The sequence below is a fragment of the Aulostomus chinensis genome, chromosome 22 (assembly GCF_037954235.1).
Source record: "Aulostomus chinensis isolate RoL2024-O1b breed Wild chromosome 22, RoL_Achi_v1.0, whole genome shotgun sequence".
Taxonomy (NCBI): Eukaryota; Metazoa; Chordata; class Actinopteri; order Syngnathiformes; family Aulostomidae; genus Aulostomus; species Aulostomus chinensis.
In genome coordinates this window covers 6709499-6727928 of record NC_141341.1, presented here as the reverse complement: position 1 = coordinate 6727928, position 18430 = coordinate 6709499, and the positions used below count along the sequence as shown (strand labels likewise).

Below are 18430 nucleotides of genomic sequence, written 5' to 3'. Positions count from 1 at the left end.
CAGCATCTAAAATGTTGCTTTTCTCTGTGCTAGAAACCTGACTGTTTTTTTGTTTTTTTAAAACCTTAAAGGAACATGTCAACTTTATGTGAAAAGCTCTCATCATTCATCCTCCACAGAACCAGACAATAGGACAAATCTCTCTCTCTCTCTCTCTCTCCTGAGCTGCAGAAGGGAACAGAGACCAACAGAGACCGGCTGACCGCTTGTTAGCTTAGCACAATGAATGGTAGTGGATGGGCAGGTTAGCCTCTGTGTGTTCTGGTTTCAAATAGACCAGGTTCCCGATCCATGTCCAAAAGAAATCATCTTCCCCCTTTCTTACAAAGTCATAAACTCTAGATATAACATTGCAGAGAAAGATCATTAGGGAGGTATGTTAACACTTTCCATTAACTTCCATTCATTGTGCTAAGCTAACTAGCAGACAGCTGTGGATCTCAGTTCCCTAATGCACACACAGAGGAGAGAAGGGTATCTGGTTTCTGTCTGGCTCTGGGAGCATGGAAAGTAAGGGTATTTCCCAAAGCATTGGTGGGTAGCTTAAAGATTAACCAAAGACAACACCTGATGACATCACTTTGGGAACGAGACAGTTGTAGATAACATTTTAAATCAATTTACATGACAATAGATGTGGACTGCAGCAGCACATGAAAACCCAGAAATGTCAGGGACACCATCCTTAAATGTTGTAATCAGACGCATGATACACTAAAAGCTCATTTGTGAAGTTAAAATTTTGTAGGCTGTTTAATTGGAGCTGGACATACTCTGCTCACATGCTAATCAGCAACCAGGGAGCGGAAGGCCACACGAGGGAGTCCTGATCCGATGACGCCTGCGTCCTCTCCCAAGGTCAACTCTTCCTCAGGCTGTGCTGTAAAAACTGTCTGCTAGCTGAGCAAACATGGGAACACTTTCAGATGTGAAGGGTGTGTTACCAAGGGAGACATTTTGATAGCGGGCTGGCAGCGAGGGTAGAGCTGATGCAATAACAGAGGTCATTTTCACAGCTGCCATTTTAACGTGTCATTGCACACAATTAATACCAATAATTGCTGTCCTGATCGGTGTAGGTGGGCTACCGTCGTGCATCGGTTGTATTAATTACACCTCTTTAGCCCTCTTTGACATGTAAAATGGCTGCAGGAAGGACGGCCTGTTGTGACATCCTACTAACAGGCTTTTTTCATAGCGGATGTTTCAAATGACATCGTAATAAACTATTGATGGATGTCATGATATTGACACCGACGCGCCTTTGCAGCTAGGTCACATCTCGTGTTTGCAGAACAGAAGCTCCTACAGTTGCAGCAACTAAGCAGAAGGTAATAACACAATTTGATCCAGCAAAATGAAGAACATATAACAATAACAGTATATACAATGATTGAAATTCATTTCTGTATCATGATAGGGGGATATTATCTCGTTAAAACAAGATACATTCACCAGTTAACACAAGGTAACAAGTTTCCTTATCTCGTTATAGGACATCTCATTATCAGATGCTGAAAGGTCTTATCTTGGAAGCAGAGAGTCGCAGCCGTATGTTCCACAGGGAATGAGAAGGATTAAGTAAATTATCTTGAATGAATGAGTGAAGTGGTTCGTTTATCTTTTCTACCCATAACAAGTTAATATTCTGTTATCACAAAATAACCTCTTGGCTTCTGTAAAAAAAAAAAAAGTTTAACTGCAGCAATGAAAGGAGGAAAGTTTCATTTTTCAACACTTTTACTTGATTTCCTTGTCTAGTTTATGGATTTACTGGGTTAATAAGAGTTATGAGTTGTTAATCCAATAGTTTGAAGGCATCATTGTGAATGTTGTCTGTGGTTGAGGTGTGAATATCCTGCCCTGAACACTGTAAAAATACTGTAAATGGTACGTCATCATAAAATGACTTTTAAACGGTCGAGATTTGAATCAATGGTGCCCTCTTATGATCATATGTCAGTACTACATTCACATGGATTTTTTTTTTTCCTTTAGTGGCATAACTAATGCAATCATAATAACTGCACTCATGCCTCTCATTAGTCAGAAGATCCTGCAACCATTCACCTTTGAAAAGCAGATTTAACTATAAAAAGCAAATCCAGGTCAGAATACTACATGTAGCAGTACTTTTATTGTCTTTTTATTTATTGGTGTTTTTTTTTTTTTTTGGTAAGGTGCAAAAAAAGTGACTAAAACTAAGCGAAGCAAGATATAAAATTTACAAGCAACCAAATTAGGTCAGAACATCATCTTTCACAGAGAAAGTAAAACACGAAGCTAACTGGAGGCTTCAGCTAGTTGTGCAGCAGAGAAGCTGCAGTAAATTCCCCAGTGATCACTGGTGAAGCGGCCGCAGTCCAGCTTCTCCAGTCCCACCAGAGCCATGTGGTCAGGTACCAGACGCGTCACTCCGTCCTTAGTCGCCGGTCGGAAGTAGACACGGTCGAAGCGGCAGCGGCTGATGTAGGGAACGTTCTTGTTGCTGTTGGCTTTGGTGTCCCATGTGTAGCGGCAGTGCTCCTGCTTGCCCAGTCGCTCCCACACATCACACACACTGGAGGGCAGGCCCACCTTGGCCACCTGAAATACAGCCGAGCGTCATTAAAGAGCTATTTCATTCGTGCAGGCTTACAGCGTGCTGACTGGTGGAATTAACAAACCTCGGTGTCCCTCAGGTTTGTGTCCCCTCCAAAAAGCACGGTGACATCATCAGGCGCCTCTCTCATCCTCTGCATCACCACCCGCAGCTGTTTCATGCGCTCTTCTGCGTGGCCCTTACAGCTCTCAAGGTGTGACGTCATCAGACACAGCTTCTGGTCTTTGAAAGTCACCTGATTTTTCCACCAACTATGTTATTTTTTTTATTTTAACCTCTGATAGATGGCATTGTTTGGTCTGTGTTTGAGCACGAACCTGAGCTACAAGCAGATTCCTCATCATTTTAGTGGTGGGGTAAGTGACGACTTCGCTCTCTACCAGTTTGACTCGTGACTTCTTCAGCATCATCCCAATGAAGTAACCATCTTCTTCACCTGGGTAGTACACATGAAGAGAAGTGGTAAACTTACCCACAAACGATTTACAAAACTCCAGAGGATATTGAGAATAGTACCTTCAATGATCAGGTAGCTAACAGCCCGTTTCTTCAAGTACTGGACATAAGGAGGAATGAGCTCCTGGAGAAACACCACGTCCGGAGTATATCTGCAGAAAAAGAAGATTCTCTCTTCAAATGTGCCTGTCATAAGACAAAGTACTTAACCATTGACTGATGCTTAAAAAAAAATGAATAAACACTGACTTACAAGGCCAAGTAGCTGCACAAGCCTCTGGCACGTTCGGCAAGGTTGTCTGTATCAAGTCCGTCTACGTTCCAGGAAATCAGTGACAGTCCATTGTTGCCTTCCTCTGAGGCTCTGCGTGAGGAGGAGGAGGGACTGTCTTCAGTCAAGTCTATGCTGCAACATGTTCAAAGTCAATTAGTTCATCTAGAATTACAGACAGTTAGCTACACAGTATCCTGACAGTTACATGGAAGGCAAGAGAAGATTCTTCAAGGAATAGTTCGCCCAGAATTGAAAATTCAGTCATTATCTACTCACCTTCATGCTGATGGCAAGCTGGGTGAAGTTTATTCATCACATTTCCATTTCACACAAATGTAATAGACAATAAATACCTTATCTGAACTGACAAATTAAAACCATACAATGCCTCCATACTGCTCATCCAAAGTAAATCGTGTCTTTAAGCCTAAACATCCCAAGCTGTTTTGAGGAACATTACCCACACCATGCTTTTAGCCTTAACGCCATTTCCTGTAAGACTCCAACAGTGTTTAGTGGACTAAAAAAAAACTTCATCTGACCTTCCATCAGTTTGAGGAAAATAGAAAGTAACACAGCTTTTATTTCAGGGTGTACTATTCCTTTCGCTATATCTATGTCTATTTATACACATACATATATACATATATGTATATAAATATACATATTTATATATACATGTTTGTATATATACGTATACACACACACACATATATATGCAATGTTCAACTAAATACAGATAAAACACAAATTTTACACATGTTTAAGTGGCCCTGCATCACTATGTTAAACTTACCAGTCTCCTTGAGGTTTTTCTTCGGCTTTTAGTTTCTTATTTTGGGGGCTGGAGCTCTCCCTCTCTGGAGACACATCTACATCGAATACTTTCTCCAAGTCGGCCTCAAAGAATGAGTTCAAAGCTCTCTAGAAAAGGTAGGACAAACACGTAATTCATATAAGTGACCACACTGACAAAGTTAATGAGGGCCGACACAACATTGCACTGTCGGCTAGTGTTCTGCGACATGTCGGAGTCCTCCTGAGGTGCAGCCGCTGTACCTCCATCTGCCAGTCGTTTTCAGCCAGGTAGCATTGAGCCACGGCGCTGTCAGTCCCCGCTACCGCGGCGAACTCCTCGCACAGGCGAGTTCGTTGTTCCTCCTCGTTGGAAACCGACGGTTTGTCTGTGTCAGGTGTAGCCGCCATTGTATGTAGTGTAACCCACAGAACTCTTCTGAGGAAGGAAAAGGTTTAACTATAAACGATATCCATAACGTTCCCTGGATAAACTCGCCTTGTATGCTTTCTGTGGTGCAGCAGTGAAATGCTTCCGGCTTCCATTTACGTATCAGTTGGAATAAAGCGCAGCAACTTAAATGTGTAAAGTTAAAACTAAAATACTCCATATGTGCAGTTATCCATTAACATATGTTTTATTTTCGCGATTTAGGTTCTTTGTGTTCTCTAATCTGCGACTCTTGTACGCAACGCAGTTAAACATTTTCACCCGGACGATTTTTCAAAAGCTGCCATTTCCGGTGTCAAGTAAAAACAAGTTTGACATTGGTCCATTTAGCAGGAGTTAAGTATGGTTTCATTATCTTTAAATTCGATAAAACAGATCATGAGAGCCATGGTAGATAATCCGGGCTTCGACAGAGTTCTCAGCAAGGTAAACTGCGTTTTCTTCACCGTTTCAACTTCAATATTGGTGGTCGAAGAACATCCGTAGTACCGCCACCGATTGCCGTGTGTTCCGTCAGGTGGACGTTCTGTCTGCGACCCCGGGTAAGGTAGTGTGTGAGATGCGGGTAGAAGAAGAGCACACAAACCGCGGGGGGACGCTGCACGGCGGGCTAACAGCCACCCTGGTCGATGTCATCTCCACCATGGCTATCATGAACAGCGAGAGGGGAGCCCCGGGAGTCAGTGTGGACATGAACATAACGTGAGTCCACGTAAAACTCTGGTAATTGTCCTTAAAGCTTGTTAACAGCTGAGGGCAAAGATATGTTACCCGAACGTTCACAAATACTTCATTCAGCTCTTTACCAGCGCGTTGTAAATTGACAAATGGCTGCTGTTCTAATCACTTTTGACTTTATATTATTTTGCACATGTCAGATATGGTTGTGGTGTTCAAATAAGAATGTTCGAAGAAACCGTATTATCCTTTTTGGGGCGTTTAGTTACATTTTAAATACCGTCCAACACTGCCTGAATTCCGAAATACTGCAATTCATCCTCGGCATTTAATCATGTTATAATTTTCTATATTTAATGTGTGCAAGATGTAACTGTATAATGCCACTCAGTCTGGGTTCAGGACATCTCTAATGGCCATTATCTCACTTGCCTCTGTTTCAAGCAGCAGAAAAACCTGCTCATCATTCATGTCTTCACGACTCTGAGAATGTGTCATGTTTTCTTGTGCTTCAGGTGATTAGAATTACACATCCAAATTAACCTTGCAGCTACAGATGGCTGGGAACATGTGACTCTTTCACAGATACATGAATGCTGCCAAGATGGGAGAGGACGTTCTGATAACTGCTCAGGTTCTGAAGCAAGGACGGACCCTGGCCTTTGCCACTGTGGATCTCACCAGCAAGGCCACAGGGAAGCTCATAGCACAAGGAAGGCACACCAAGCACCTGGGCAGCAGCTAAACTACCATTTGTGCCATTTTGCAAATCATATTATCAATGTACCTGTCAAAACAATGAACTCTTTGAGTCAAGATGTAGATTAACCTCTGCCTGTAAATAGTTTGCAAAACGCTGCAGGTTACTGATTTACCTGTGTTGTTACCACTTTAATTCATGCACATGCAATAAAAGAAAGGGACAAGAGTTCTGATTTTTGGAATTTGCACTGTATTTGTATTATGCTCAGCAGTACTGATTTTGAGAATCAACAGAAAGAAAAAACCCAGAACGCCTTAAACCCTTTTAACTGAACACACAATGAACAAAGTTCTATGTAATCGTTGACGAGCAAGCCTGCAAAATCCAATTTTAATTTGATGAGCATGGCAACAAATTATCATTTTAGTAGGTCAAATTAAACAAAAATAAGTTAGCTCTTAGCATTTCTTGTTAGGTAAATTAAGCTTAAAACAAAACCATTTGTCACCAACCCACATCCCAAATAAATCATACATCAGATTTCAGTAGCTTAAATGAATAGTGCATGAACGGCTTGAGACAATGACCTTCACACATCTAGCCAACATGTGTCGACTGTGTATGCCTTTCAAATCACTCAAGTTTTAGCGAAGGCCTGCCTAGCATTTTTCAGGAAAGCAAATGACACCAAAAAAAAAAAAAAAAAAAAATTGTAAGCAAAAAAAAAACAAAACTAAGGCGGTTTATAAGAAGCAATACCTACACCATGTGATTTGACATTGTTCATCTTATCTTTGCTTATACAGGTGTTTTCACACCCATTCACGCCTGTCCTTGGTTAAACGATCATGTGAAGTTGTTCTAGAACCCCCACTGACATTACAAGCTTTAACAATCCTTTCTTATGACAACAAGGATATATAACACGTCCATCTGAGAACCACCATGAAGACCTGTGTGTTGTTTTGTTCCTGTATTGATGCAACATAAAGAGTTCCTTCAATGACCGGCGCTGTTGACAGTGGGGCTCCAAGAGAACAACCAACCACTCAAAAATCAATGTTCGTGCAGGTTCAAATGAAACAAAACTGGATGGGTGAGTTGAGGGGAATGAAGGGGGGAGGGGGTAAAATTAAATTAAAAAAGGAGGGGGGCGGGCAATCCAACAATGGCATAGAGAAGAGGAGGGAGCGTGAGGAAAACAGGATGGGAACTGAATCAGCGTAAGGTCAGGGAGGGGAGAACGAGGAGGTAACAAAAAGGAGAGATCCAAGCACAAGTTCAAATCTTTTAAAAAGGAAACAGGTGGAGATGAGTACATCATTTTGCTTCTGAAGGCTTAGGCAGGAGGGAGGGGAAGGGCTTTTCTCTGTGTGGCTGTGTGGATCAGAGAGCCCTAATCAGGCATATATGGGCGGAGGTGGTCCTCGATGTCTCCCACACCCCAGCAGGTCAGCTGGTCCTGCGGCAAGTACAGGCAGAGGCTGCACAACTTGAACACTGTGGCCTTGGTTTTAGGAGTCTGTAAAAGATGATTATTTACCATTAGAACATTATTTGGAGTTTTACAAGCTATCGTGCATCACCTATCATACATGAATGTCCTTTACATTCCAGCTGTCGCCCAACGAGTTCTCACAATTTCTCAGTATATAAATGCCAGTGGTGATATTCCCACGCTGCTGGAGGGAAGCGAACAGACTTTATTTCAGCTACATGGACAGCAAGAATCCAACGACTACCAACCTCAATCGAAAAACAGACAACATTTCCATGATTGCATTTACATACAATCCTATAAATTCTACTCATATTCCCGTGTACATGCTACAAAGCAAAGTGTGACGAATGACTGAAGATTCCTGCTCAACTTACATCCCTATATCAAAGTTTCCTTCTGCAATTTCACCTTAAAAGGTTGGTAGAGTTTTCCTGCCAACAATGCTGTAAACTGTGCTTAAAGCTGAGTTGGTGGCGATTTTCTGGGAGCAGTGCCACATTTTGTTGAGCAGTCCGACTGCAGCAAGTGTGGTAAAATGCTTCAAAAACTCTAGTGTTCAAAGTGTTATTAAGGTGTGTAAAAGTTTACAGCTCACTTTAATAATGCAACTAAGATAGCACTACTTCCCATCTTTATGTGATTATTGCTCATTCTAACTTAATTATTGCCAGGCATGTAAATATTAACCACTTGACAAGCCCTTTACTAACAGCTGGCCCTCTGCTGGCTTAAGTGTGGACAGTTAATTTTATACGTCTGCTCCAAAAGTTTCAAGTGTTATCAGACCAAACTGGTAGAATTCTTAAAGTGAAACAAGACATGAAGTTTGTGTGACGCTCAAAAGAGCTTATCCATCGTTGTACACCCGAAGCAGGAAATGACAGAATAGGGTACAGCGGAGCTTATGACGCAATGTTCAATGCGAAAGCTTTAAGCTGATTTCTAGAGCTCATAGACTTGTGAATCATGCAGCTTTTACTGTCCCCCGATAAAGCTTCTCAGAGGCACACTGCTACTTTGACTCACCTGTAAGTGGTGTCTATCCATGAAGAGGAATACAGACTGAGTTGGGTTGTTCATGACCATTCCAGCCTTGTCTTTACGCCCCAAAGCGTGTAAGCACTGCTTCTCGTAGTCTCCATGATGAAATTCAAACTTTGCCTGTAAAGCACAGGATAAAGTTATGAACATGGATAAACAGGCATGTAAATGGCATAAGGGCATTTAGTTATGACTCAATCAAAAGTGCTGAAACAGTGTTGAACTCTGACCTGAACAGGCCTAAAGGGTTCATCATCAGCCCCCTTCCATCTGGAGAACAGCAGACAGACAATCTTTTCAATATCATTGCGTGGCCAAAGGATGAAGTCCATCTCCTGTGTGCAGCCTATCACGTCCTGAGATAAAACACAACAACGTCTGTATGAACACATTAGGATGCAGAACATGTGCACTTCCAATCGGCTGCTCAGCTTCAGAACTATGTAGAACTGAAAAACAGTGAAAGGGGATTGTCATTGTTCAGCCATGATGAAATGGTCCCAATGGAATGCAGCATCTACGTGGAAGGCGATGACGAAGATGTTCTACTCAAGTTTATGTAGCATGTGAGCTGTTGTGTTTATTACCTTCCCCCACACAGTTGAAGATATTTACATAGGTGATTCTAATTTCAGCATTTTTACTTTAAGCTCTGATGAAGGTGAGACTGAAACCTAACAGCCTGATGTGAGACTTACTAAAGCAAACATGAGTCTGAGCGCATCAGAGTGACGCTACTTCCGCTTGCTCAATGTTTTTGTACTGATGTATGAACAAACATAGCATATTTCTGACTGAAACATCCCAAAATACTTCACTGACTTACCCTTCGCATCGACTGGTATCGAGGGGCGTGTAGTTGCACGACATCTTTCTGCAGGAGTTCTATGGAACTCTCTAGAGAGTAGCTGGAATCCCGCACACCTCGTAAGATGTTTTCTTCATAGTTGTTGGTCATCACCGGCACAACTTCAGCTACCTCAAAAAGGGCAGACTTCTTCTTCTGTAACGACCACAGACAGACACAAAGAGCAATGTTTTAGTTTTGATTTGGGCTTGGTCATGTGATGGGTAAAACATGATGCATTGTTGGATTTAAAATTCCTCTGTCATGCTGACAAACCTTTTCTTTGAAAACGAAGGCTATATAAATCTTGAAGTCAAACTGATCAGCCAAAGATTCCCTTTTCTTCCGCAGTTGAGCTCGAAGTCGATTTCTTGTTTGATTTCTTCGTGACGTTGGGTCCCCCATAGTTGGATTTTGATGGTAGAGTCTTCTCTTGTGCAGAATACTTTGACCACACGCTCTACTTAAGCATTTACACGTCGGATAAAGGATGGAGCTAGCTACCCTTTGCAGACACAACACATCAAACAACTCTAGATCTGTGAAATACCCACTAACTACCAACTGAAAAAGTCAACAAACCAAAACAAAAACAAAATAAAAAACCTAAGTCATTTTAATTTGTGTAAAAGGGCAGTGTTGAAGGAGGGGAATGATCAACAAGCTAAGACTACATCTCCATATTACTTGTTCAAAAAGCCATGTTTTAAGAGCAAATTTGATTTTTTTTAATTATTATTTCAACCTGCCATAATTAGGATTGTAACGAATATGTAAATTAACTCAAATTTGGATGGTAGTTCCTCTGTCTATATTGAAATTAACAGCTATTACAAAAATCCATATTTTATTTATTTTTTGCTAGTTAAATTGAGGACTACAGAGACTAGCAAGAAGACAAATCTATTGTTTGGATCATTTCAAAGTCCCTCATCCATGGCTGTCGTTTGTGTATTTCTCTGTAGAGGCTGCGTTATGTGCGTGCTACTGACAGACTTGGGATACAGACAAACATGGCAGATAAATACAGATGCCAGGAGATGTTGGCACCGGGTAACATTGAAGGCTAACGCGAAGGTAACTTGACATTTCCTTGACTTTTACTGCCACTCATTTGGCACACGGCCTGTGGTGGTGCCACTGGTGGTATTCATGATGCGGGCGTATTTTTAGCACACTAGCTAAGGTGAGCTAGCAAGCTAATCTAGGCATTCACTTCCGACACTAACTAGTAGTGAACCAACAACACAGCTACATCTTATCTCCTGGCTGATTAGCTTAACCGAGGCCTATGTGTGGAGGGGCTAGCTAGCGTACAGTCATCTTTCCACTCGTTTACATTTTCTCGCCTGGTTCCAAGTAACTGCCAGTGCTGAGAGAGCCAAGAGACCTGCAGGCTCGACCGACTAACGGATCTTGCTCGAGCTAAACATTTTTATTTATTATTTTTTTTAGCAACGAACAAGAAAACCAGCCAGGGAATCAATAGCTAACCAACGACGATGCGATGAATGGCCAAAGAAGCTAAACAAAATCTCCCACTTTCCACGCTTGAAGTTTCGAGGTGTTTTTGCTGCGCTTGTTTTCTTTCTCTTCTTCAGTCGTCACAGGCTCCGACTCGCCCTGCCGCATGCCATGTCAAGATAAATCGACAATCCAGCTGGAATCCCCCGTTCTTTCAGTCGACATGTGGTGTGTTCTGTCTCCCGGCGGGCCCATATTTTATGGCGTGTCGTCCAACGTTTGTCCGTTCGGTTTTTCTGCGTGTTTTCGAGCAGCTAATAATGGCACACAAAAGCTCGTCGCTCCACAGCCTCCCCAAAATGGCCGTACAGACGACTACAAAGATATGACGTAAGTTGACATGTGACCGCACGAGGAAAAAAAAAACAACAGTTAGGCCTTAACCACGTGACCGAATGGGCGTATTTAACCGGCTGGCGCGAGTTCCTTGGAGAAAGCGCATTGGAAACAACAAGGTGTCTTATATCTTAGGCGGTAAGTTGATATACAAGTATGTTCTTTTATAAATGTGTCGGCTTAATTCTTGCTACAGCTCCAATTCGCCGATTACTACACGTAGCAGCGACTTGTGCACAAAGTAGCAAATTTTAGCTGCTTTAATTCGGTCCTTCACTACTTAGACGGCTGCCCATTCAACGCTAATGCTATATGCAACGTGTGTACCTTCTAAGAGCTAAGCATATATATATATATATATATATATATATATATATATTGATTTTTTGCAGACTCTATATTTCTATCTGGTGTCACGAGTCATATCGTACACTTTTACGTGTCCTAAATGTTTTTATTTTATTTTATTTACGATCAGATTCGTTGAAGGAAAATGAGTTTCGGTGGAAAGCTAAAACACAGCCGGGAGAGGTCGAATGAGAACATAAAGGTGAGTGCCACTTAAGGTAAATCCTCAATTAAGGATTCTATTTTGTTATTTATTTATATATATATATATATTATATAAATAATACATTTATTTATGTATGTGTGTTGTGGTGTTTTTTTGCTTGATACGAGTTGACTATAAAGTCCTGTTATCGTGCTGAGAAATGTTCGTAAGATGTCATTTAACAATAATCCACATACTCATGGGCAAAATATTAGGTACACCGCTACAATTTAGTCTTACAAATTAAATTGTAATCTTTAAATTTGCAGGGCACTGTAGGCCTTCACGATGCACTTGTGTGTGTTTTTTTTTTTAACTGCAACATGATTTAGGATACAGAGGGAATGTTGTAAAGCTGTAGAATGTGATGGGTTGGCAGGAAATTTCATTATTTCTCTAAACTGTGCAGCCCAGGTGTATTCATTTCAGGTAGTGAATTGACCATTTGACTACATGCTGAATGTATCTTCAACACATATATCTGAGTTCAGTAACATCTAGTAGATATGTACAATTGAGGAGAGATTGCAGATTTATTGAGGGGGCGTGTACACTTTACCCCTAAATGTAAGCAGAAAATGTTTGTGTATCCTCTGACTGATGCTACAGAAGTTTAAATGGTAATGAGCTTTCTCACAGCAGGCCTGATACGTGCAACAGAGCAGTGAAGCTGCAGCCAAACATTAACAAACTGTTTGTTGGCCAGTCTGTAATGAGCCTTGAAGATGCACTTTTTCCCACGGCCGTTTAAAGATTGGAAGCTCCGTTCCCACACCTGTGGGCTCGTTGCACATGGCAGCGTTGTCAAGCCACTTCACTCATGGCCCTCTCCCATGGTGACAGTGTAACTACAAAAAAAAAAAAGCATGGCAAGTGTAGCTAAGCTCTGGTGAATGGAAGCTTTAGAAATAACAAGACAGGTCATGTTTGTTTTCTTTACCATGTGACTTAATCTCGAGCCTCTCAACACTCTTCTGTAACAAAAGCTATGCCCCGTTTTGGCAGGGCTCTGGGTTTGGTTAGTAAAACACCATATTTTAACTCTGCTTTCAGAGCTTTTTCACACCATCTCAAAAGACAATGGGGCCTCCCAGACAAACCCTGCAGGTCCTCCAGTCCTCTGCTGTAAACAAAGAGTTGGGAAGGTCAGCTCAGGTATGTATTAGTCTGGTCAAAGTTAATGGACTCTTAGGCCCACAACTCTTAGTTTTATTTGGTCTATAAAATTTCACTCAATAGCAAAAATCCCTAAATCAGGAAGATGAACGGGACAAGAAAAATTGGATTCCCCCCCCCCTCTTTTTAAGTGCAGTGCTGTAGTCAACTGGACTGTTGCAGTTTCCTTGAAGAGATTTCACCTCATTCAGAAGACTGAAGCCTTCAAACATCAAGGAAACAGTCCAGCTGACTACCTACCATGAACAAGAATCTTTACTGACCAATTTGTTATTAAAATAGTTCAGTCTGGCTTGTTGCAATTCATGTCTAAGAGTTAAGCAAAGTGCTTTTTTTTTTTTTTTTTTTTTTTTTTAAGCTAAAGGGGATATGACCATTTAGAGTGTAGTCTGACTTTATGGTTACTATTTTAATGTGTAATTTGATTTGGGCACAAATTTGTATGTCCTGCATCGACTCGGCTTACAGGAGCACTTAACAATGAAATGGAAACATTGAGTGCAAAAGTCCCATGATTTTTTGTGTGTGTGTGTGTGTGTGTGTATGTATGTATGTATGTATGTATATATATATATATATATATATATATATATATATATATATATATATATATATATATATATATATATATTAAAGGCACGTTAAAGTCAAACTTGTGCTTACACACTTGCATGCATGAGGCCTGCTGTTCCAGTGACTGAGCTCATGTGCTGGCAAACATGATCTCAAAGAAACTGTCCCTTTACAGGTGGGGAAGGTCATCCCAAAACGGAAACAGTGGCACGCAGAACAAACTAGAGGCCCAAAGAGGGTGAAGGTGGAAGTCAAAGCCACCCAAACTGAAGAAACTCAGCATTTGGAAGATGGCATGTCCACTGAGGCTTATGAACTTATGGTCAAAGGTGGGTTTGGCATTTGTGATGTCAAACTACAACCAAATCTTTAGAACCCACAAAAAAAAGCTCTTCAATTTCCGCTGTTGTAGAAACGCCACCTTCCACCTACTGGAAAGAGGTAGCTGAGGAGCGACGGAAGGCATTGTACAATGTTCTACAGGAGAACGAGAAGGTGAGTTAATCACTGAGAGCAGGCTAATGTTTAGCTGTTGACTGGGCAGTTTCCCACACTTGGAGTGATTGCGTCACCTCATCTGGCTCTGGTCGCACCTGAATACACAAAGCTGGGATATTTTCTATCCAAATGTGAAATCTTGCTGAAATACTGCTGCACCAACCTGTAAATTCAGTGACGCATTTTGAAGTTTAACTTGGAAGAATCCTGCTGTAGTTCATTACTGTCCTGTCGTGTGTCTTTTCATATTTACCAGTTGCACAAAGACATTGAGGCCAAAGATGCGCAGATAACGCAGCTTAAGAGTGAAAATGAAGAGCTGCAAGAGCTGGCACAGCACGTCCAGTACATGGCGGATATGATTGAGGTATACACTCGAGTTACTGTGCAGGTGAAGCTAAATGACTGAGCGCTCACAAGACTGTCTACTCTTGTAGAGGCTTACTGGAAAGAGCCCGGACAGTTTGGAGGAGCTGAGGGAGATCGCCCTTGATGAGGAGCAAGAAGACCACCACGAGGAAGATGATGGTGAAGGGGCGGGGCAGCATGAGGAGGGGGTAGCTGGCTTCAGTGATGTAGAAGACAAATGAGTGGGACCCTCAGTATCTGGCAGCTGTCGTGGGACTTCAGCTGATATCGACTGTCGGTCTGCTTTCTAAACATGTAAAGTCTGTATTTAAAGTCTTGAATTTTTTTTTAATCTTTAGCAGGTTTTGCTGTACATGTGTTTGTTTTTTTTTTCCCCAATTGTTTTACATGCAGGATGTCAAATTTTAAGAGTGTATGAAGTGCCAGCAGAAGGATGCAGGTTCACCTGAATATAAAGTTTCTCCTTCCTCACTTTCAGTGAGTGGCTGGAGCAGAGCTACTCTTGACAGCTTGCAGTCTGGTTCACTTTTCTACAAATGCTTGCAGATGAAGGTAGTAATTGTTCTCAAGCCTGCAGCTCATGCTGCATGTTTCCTTGTCAACAAGCAGCTTTCTCTGCTCACTCTACAACCTACAACTAGATATTTCATTTCTTTCCTGACTGGTCAAAGGTTCCCTCTGGAAAAATCCGCCAGCAACTAAGAACACAACTGTTAAATTAAACTGCATGCTATGTACATATACTGTAAAATAAACTTGTTAGGCATGAAATGCAGCTTATTTCTTTTTTTTCCTCACAAAGCTGATACTTTACTGGAGTTCAATGACAATTGTGTTGCTGGTGTGACCAGTATCTCCATATCGTGAGTCTGCTTGGTCACGCTGACAAATGTGTTCTCACAATGATTTCAGTCTCAGTTTATGCAGCTGCTTTCATTTCCTGTCACTTTTTTTTTTTTTAAATAAAACTCCAGTGATTTCTGAACACTTCATCTTCCTGCTGCTGTTGAGCTACACACTCTCAATACTATCTGAAAACCCTTAAATATGGTTTGAGACTACAAGTTGAACGTTTTCAGTGACTTTCACTTTTATCACTGACACGCGTGTAATCCTTAGCCACTTTTTAAATAAGTGCCTGGAGGTCCATGGCACAAATTGCAGTCTTCCGGCTTGAATTTTTACAGAAGTGACATGTCTCAGTGTCATCTTGAGTCCTCGTGGACATTTGTGGTAAACTGGAAACATTTTCACAAATTCCAGAGGAATCTCACAAGAATGTGACAACACAAAGGGGAGTCCAAATGAAAGCTGAAACCATATAGAAGAATCTATACAAAGCAACTTTATTGTGCTGACAGCAACTCATACTTCAAAAATAACAATCAAAGTTAGCTGAATGTTTTCACATCAGGTCTGGGCGAACAGTGCAGGACTGGAATATCTAAGGCTGTAAGGAAAAAAAAGCTATTTTAGATGAATATTTCAAAAATGCATCACAAACCAGATGCATGCTTGAGCTGTGTGTCTCACCTTGGCCTTCTGATTCTGGACAGGCAAGAAAAGTTTAAACTCTGCTGGCAGCTCGTCCTCTGAGTACAACCTGTCTGAGAAATACACCCTCCTGATACGACAATTGGCATGAATCTGAAATTAAAAAACAATTAGACAGAAAAAAAACATTCTAATCAGGATGGTGCAGTCGCTCTCCACAGAACATATCGACTGTCTCCTTGCTAACCTGCACACGTAGCGTCTCAATATAATTGGTTCCATAAGCTCTTCTGGTGAAGTCCGACAGGTTGAACTGAATCTGGTTCCATCCGTCATCCAGCCTCATGGGCATGGTACAGATGAACGGCTTCACACGGGTCGTGCTCTGATAGTTACTCGCCCGAAAACGCCTACGGACATTCTTATCATCAAGCACCTGAGAGTTGTGACAATGGGAAAAGAGACAGAAAGGCGGGGGTCATCATAAATCCCATTATTTATGATAACAAAACATTGATGCGGGTATGTTTATGTACCTGAACCTCAAAGGTGAAATACTTCTTAAGATTTTTGATGATCATGACCAGGAAGGGAAGCTTGATGCCCAATGTCTTCTTGGGGTCTGCAGGACATGTTATGTAGGTGGTGCTGTAGGAAGGGCAGGATGTTAGGCGATAGTGATATCTGGGGTTGATGACACAAACAGACAGAAACTCACCTGACATTTGTCCCCTCTACCTCCAACACCAGCGAGTGTATGTCGTTGTCTGTAATTCTCTTGATGTGACCATTCCTCACCTGCGGAAGGTAACAAACAGTTTTATTGTAATTCAACAAATCAGCATATCAGCTATGATCCAGATACTGATGTGGGAGCTGCCAGAGGATCGGTAAACATAAGTCCAGTTAACCTCAAAATGTATTGACCAGTGATATGCTACCTTCAGGTACATCCCTGCAGAGGGGAAACTGGATGTTACTTTAAAAAAAAACGGGCTTTTTACCATCTGCTTTGTAGCTTGCATTCCATTTCACAGGCGTACATAACATGTGCCTAATCTGGGTCACCTGTGGCTCTCACTGGCACAGTCAGGTGTTATCTGAGCCAGATGTGCTCCGAATGTTATGGGCTTGGTTTATCTTGTGTGAGACATGGACCCTAGAGAGTAGACCAGCCTCTGAGGAAGGCAGGTACACTGTCAACACCGGAATTCGACGTCAAATATGGGCCACAGAGGAAGTGAACTGAGAGCAGATGTGGGCCACATTTCGGCCAAACATTCATTACTATTCAGGTATAAATAACATTAATAATATTGCCAAGCTGCTCCTCTGTCGGACGGTTTGTTTTAGTGTGTTTTTTCTCGTGCCGTCCAGCTGGTGGTGTCCCGTCCCACATGTGTGACCGTTGCATAGCAACAGTGTGTTCTGATGCGTATTTTGACTGAAATTTATTCATTTTTAGATATCAATATAAACTATTTTTTGTGAAGTTACCTGAGACATAGAAGTATGAATCCAGTCCAATACTGTGTTCAATTTCCAAACAAAAAAAGAAAAGGCAAGACACAAAGTTAGCGTTAGCATGAGCGCGGCGAGACTTGGCTGTGTCCTTCTTACCTTTTTATCCCAGATCTGTAGAGGTTTGCTGCCGATGCTGTATAAAATAGAAAGAAATCCGCTCTGGAATGTATTTTTAAACATGCTGTCTGTTACCAATGCTGTAGGTTTTTGAGCCCGTGTTTCTACCTTCCAAAACTGTTAGCAACAAGCTGCACGTTCGTTTACAGTTTAAGTTTCCGCCCCCGCTGCTTCCGTGTTACACCTGATACTCAGTTCCGCTAACGGATGATTAAAACGTTCTAGTTGAACAATAAATATTGGATTTGTAATTAAGGTTGGTTTGACTTGTATTATAAGCTGCTATCCTCACACGTATTTCTCAAAGAGGCATTAAAAGAAAGAATAGGGACGGTCTCTTATTTTGCCGTTGCCAAGGAACGCTGTGTCTTTGTGTTTTCCTACCGGGTCTTGATGGTGATGCACTCGGTCGTCAGGACAACAAATGACTTGTTGAAGCGTATTTGACAGCTGCGGAACTGAAATTCATATGTAGAAAAGTTAAAATGTTTTGAAGGCCACGGCGCCCGGTTCGATTCACTGGTGTTTTATGAATTTCAGTTAGCTTCAACAAAAGTCTCAAAGTTGTTTTCACAGGCGTATGGTGGTAATGCGTCAACACGGTTGTTTGTTAAATTTGTTGGAGCTGCGATGGCTCTGCATTGTGAAATTCCCTGATGACATAGGCTACCCTGGCTATGCACGCTAATGTGGCCCAAATCAGATTGTTGTTTTTTTTCTTCTCTCAGATCTGTTTTTCTGACAATGGGAAAAGCAAAAAAAAAGATGGAATCTGAGCAACTTTTACATGTGATCCTAAATCAGATTTTTTTTCTCAATGCAACATAGGTCTGAACTGTCAAATTCGAATTCATGTTCGCAATTCTACATGTGCAGAAGTCAGGGACTCCTTGACAAACTGAAATTTGAAAATGTCCC

At 41.6% G+C, this 18430-nt stretch overlaps 5 protein-coding genes across 6 annotated transcripts; 2 read left to right on the top strand and 3 right to left on the bottom strand.

Moving 5' to 3' along the window:
* Positions 1-2046: 2046 nt before the first annotated feature.
* Positions 2047-5124, bottom strand: tdp2b (tyrosyl-DNA phosphodiesterase 2b). Of its 2 annotated transcripts, XM_086192712.1 has the most exons (8): positions 5025-5124; positions 4392-4566; positions 4129-4256; positions 3312-3464; positions 3119-3210; positions 2920-3038; positions 2667-2837; positions 2047-2586 (listed from the first exon to the last, which is right to left on the bottom strand). In XM_086192712.1, the coding sequence occupies exons 2-8, from the start codon at positions 4536-4538 to the stop codon at positions 2284-2286; spliced, it is 1113 nt and encodes a 370-aa protein (XP_086048838.1). In that variant the 5' UTR covers positions 4539-4566; positions 5025-5124; the 3' UTR covers positions 2047-2283. The 2 variants fall into 2 exon arrangements, with proteins under 2 accessions (XP_086048838.1, XP_086048837.1); XM_086192711.1 differs by lacking the exon at positions 5025-5124 and having other exon boundaries at positions 4392-4942.
* acot13 (acyl-CoA thioesterase 13) lies at positions 4847-6208 on the top strand. Its single transcript, XM_086192715.1, has 3 exons — positions 4847-5004; positions 5096-5280; positions 5842-6208. Exons 1-3 carry the CDS (start codon positions 4921-4923, stop codon positions 5999-6001), a joined length of 429 nt encoding a protein of 142 aa, XP_086048841.1. The 5' UTR covers positions 4847-4920; the 3' UTR covers positions 6002-6208.
* On the bottom strand, positions 6184-11195 carry c22h6orf62 (chromosome 22 C6orf62 homolog). Its single transcript, XM_086192713.1, has 5 exons — positions 9625-11195; positions 9328-9504; positions 8732-8857; positions 8487-8621; positions 6184-7481 (listed from the first exon to the last, which is right to left on the bottom strand). Exons 1-5 carry the CDS (start codon positions 9751-9753, stop codon positions 7356-7358), a joined length of 693 nt encoding a protein of 230 aa, XP_086048839.1. The 5' UTR covers positions 9754-11195; the 3' UTR covers positions 6184-7355.
* Positions 11196-11260: 65 nt separating this feature from the next.
* On the top strand, positions 11261-15148 carry gmnn (geminin DNA replication inhibitor). The gene is made up of 7 exons (XM_086192714.1): positions 11261-11346; positions 11687-11758; positions 12815-12916; positions 13686-13839; positions 13923-14005; positions 14265-14375; positions 14446-15148. The coding sequence occupies exons 2-7, from the start codon at positions 11702-11704 to the stop codon at positions 14596-14598; spliced, it is 660 nt and encodes a 219-aa protein (XP_086048840.1). The 5' UTR covers positions 11261-11346; positions 11687-11701; the 3' UTR covers positions 14599-15148.
* A 551-nt stretch (positions 15149-15699) lies between these two features.
* cfap20 (cilia and flagella associated protein 20) lies at positions 15700-17858 on the bottom strand. Its single transcript, XM_086193065.1, has 6 exons — positions 17492-17858; positions 16590-16669; positions 16408-16519; positions 16119-16307; positions 15911-16024; positions 15700-15827 (listed from the first exon to the last, which is right to left on the bottom strand). The coding sequence occupies exons 1-6, from the start codon at positions 17573-17575 to the stop codon at positions 15822-15824; spliced, it is 585 nt and encodes a 194-aa protein (XP_086049191.1). The 5' UTR covers positions 17576-17858; the 3' UTR covers positions 15700-15821.
* Between the last annotated feature and the right edge of the window lie 572 nt (positions 17859-18430).

Coding starts and splice junctions, on each gene's coding strand:
- tdp2b (XM_086192712.1), bottom strand. CDS start 4,538: ATGGCGGCTACACCTGACACAGACAAACCGTCGGTTTCCAACGAGGAG. Junction 4,257..4,391: donor AAAACGACTGGCAGATGGAG/GTACAGCGGCTG, acceptor TACCTTTTCTAG/AGAGCTTTGAACTCATTCTT. Junction 2,838..2,919: donor GGAATCTGCTTGTAGCTCAG/GTTCGTGCTCAA, acceptor TGGAAAAATCAG/GTGACTTTCAAAGACCAGAA.
- acot13 (XM_086192715.1), top strand. CDS start 4,921: ATGGTTTCATTATCTTTAAATTCGATAAAACAGATCATGAGAGCCATG. Junction 5,005..5,095: donor TCGACAGAGTTCTCAGCAAG/GTAAACTGCGTT, acceptor GTGTTCCGTCAG/GTGGACGTTCTGTCTGCGAC. Junction 5,281..5,841: donor AGTGTGGACATGAACATAAC/GTGAGTCCACGT, acceptor ACTCTTTCACAG/ATACATGAATGCTGCCAAGA.
- c22h6orf62 (XM_086192713.1), bottom strand. CDS start 9,753: ATGGGGGACCCAACGTCACGAAGAAATCAAACAAGAAATCGACTTCGA. Junction 9,505..9,624: donor CCTTCGTTTTCAAAGAAAAG/GTTTGTCAGCAT, acceptor TGGTCGTTACAG/AAGAAGAAGTCTGCCCTTTT. Junction 8,622..8,731: donor AACCCTTTAGGCCTGTTCAG/GTCAGAGTTCAA, acceptor TGTGCTTTACAG/GCAAAGTTTGAATTTCATCA.
- gmnn (XM_086192714.1), top strand. CDS start 11,702: ATGAGTTTCGGTGGAAAGCTAAAACACAGCCGGGAGAGGTCGAATGAG. Junction 13,840..13,922: donor TTATGAACTTATGGTCAAAG/GTGGGTTTGGCA, acceptor CCGCTGTTGTAG/AAACGCCACCTTCCACCTAC. Junction 14,006..14,264: donor TTCTACAGGAGAACGAGAAG/GTGAGTTAATCA, acceptor CATATTTACCAG/TTGCACAAAGACATTGAGGC.
- cfap20 (XM_086193065.1), bottom strand. CDS start 17,575: ATGTTTAAAAATACATTCCAGAGCGGATTTCTTTCTATTTTATACAGC. Junction 16,308..16,407: donor ATTTCACCTTTGAGGTTCAG/GTACATAAACAT, acceptor CACAACTCTCAG/GTGCTTGATGATAAGAATGT. Junction 16,025..16,118: donor TTGAGACGCTACGTGTGCAG/GTTAGCAAGGAG, acceptor TTTTAATTTCAG/ATTCATGCCAATTGTCGTAT.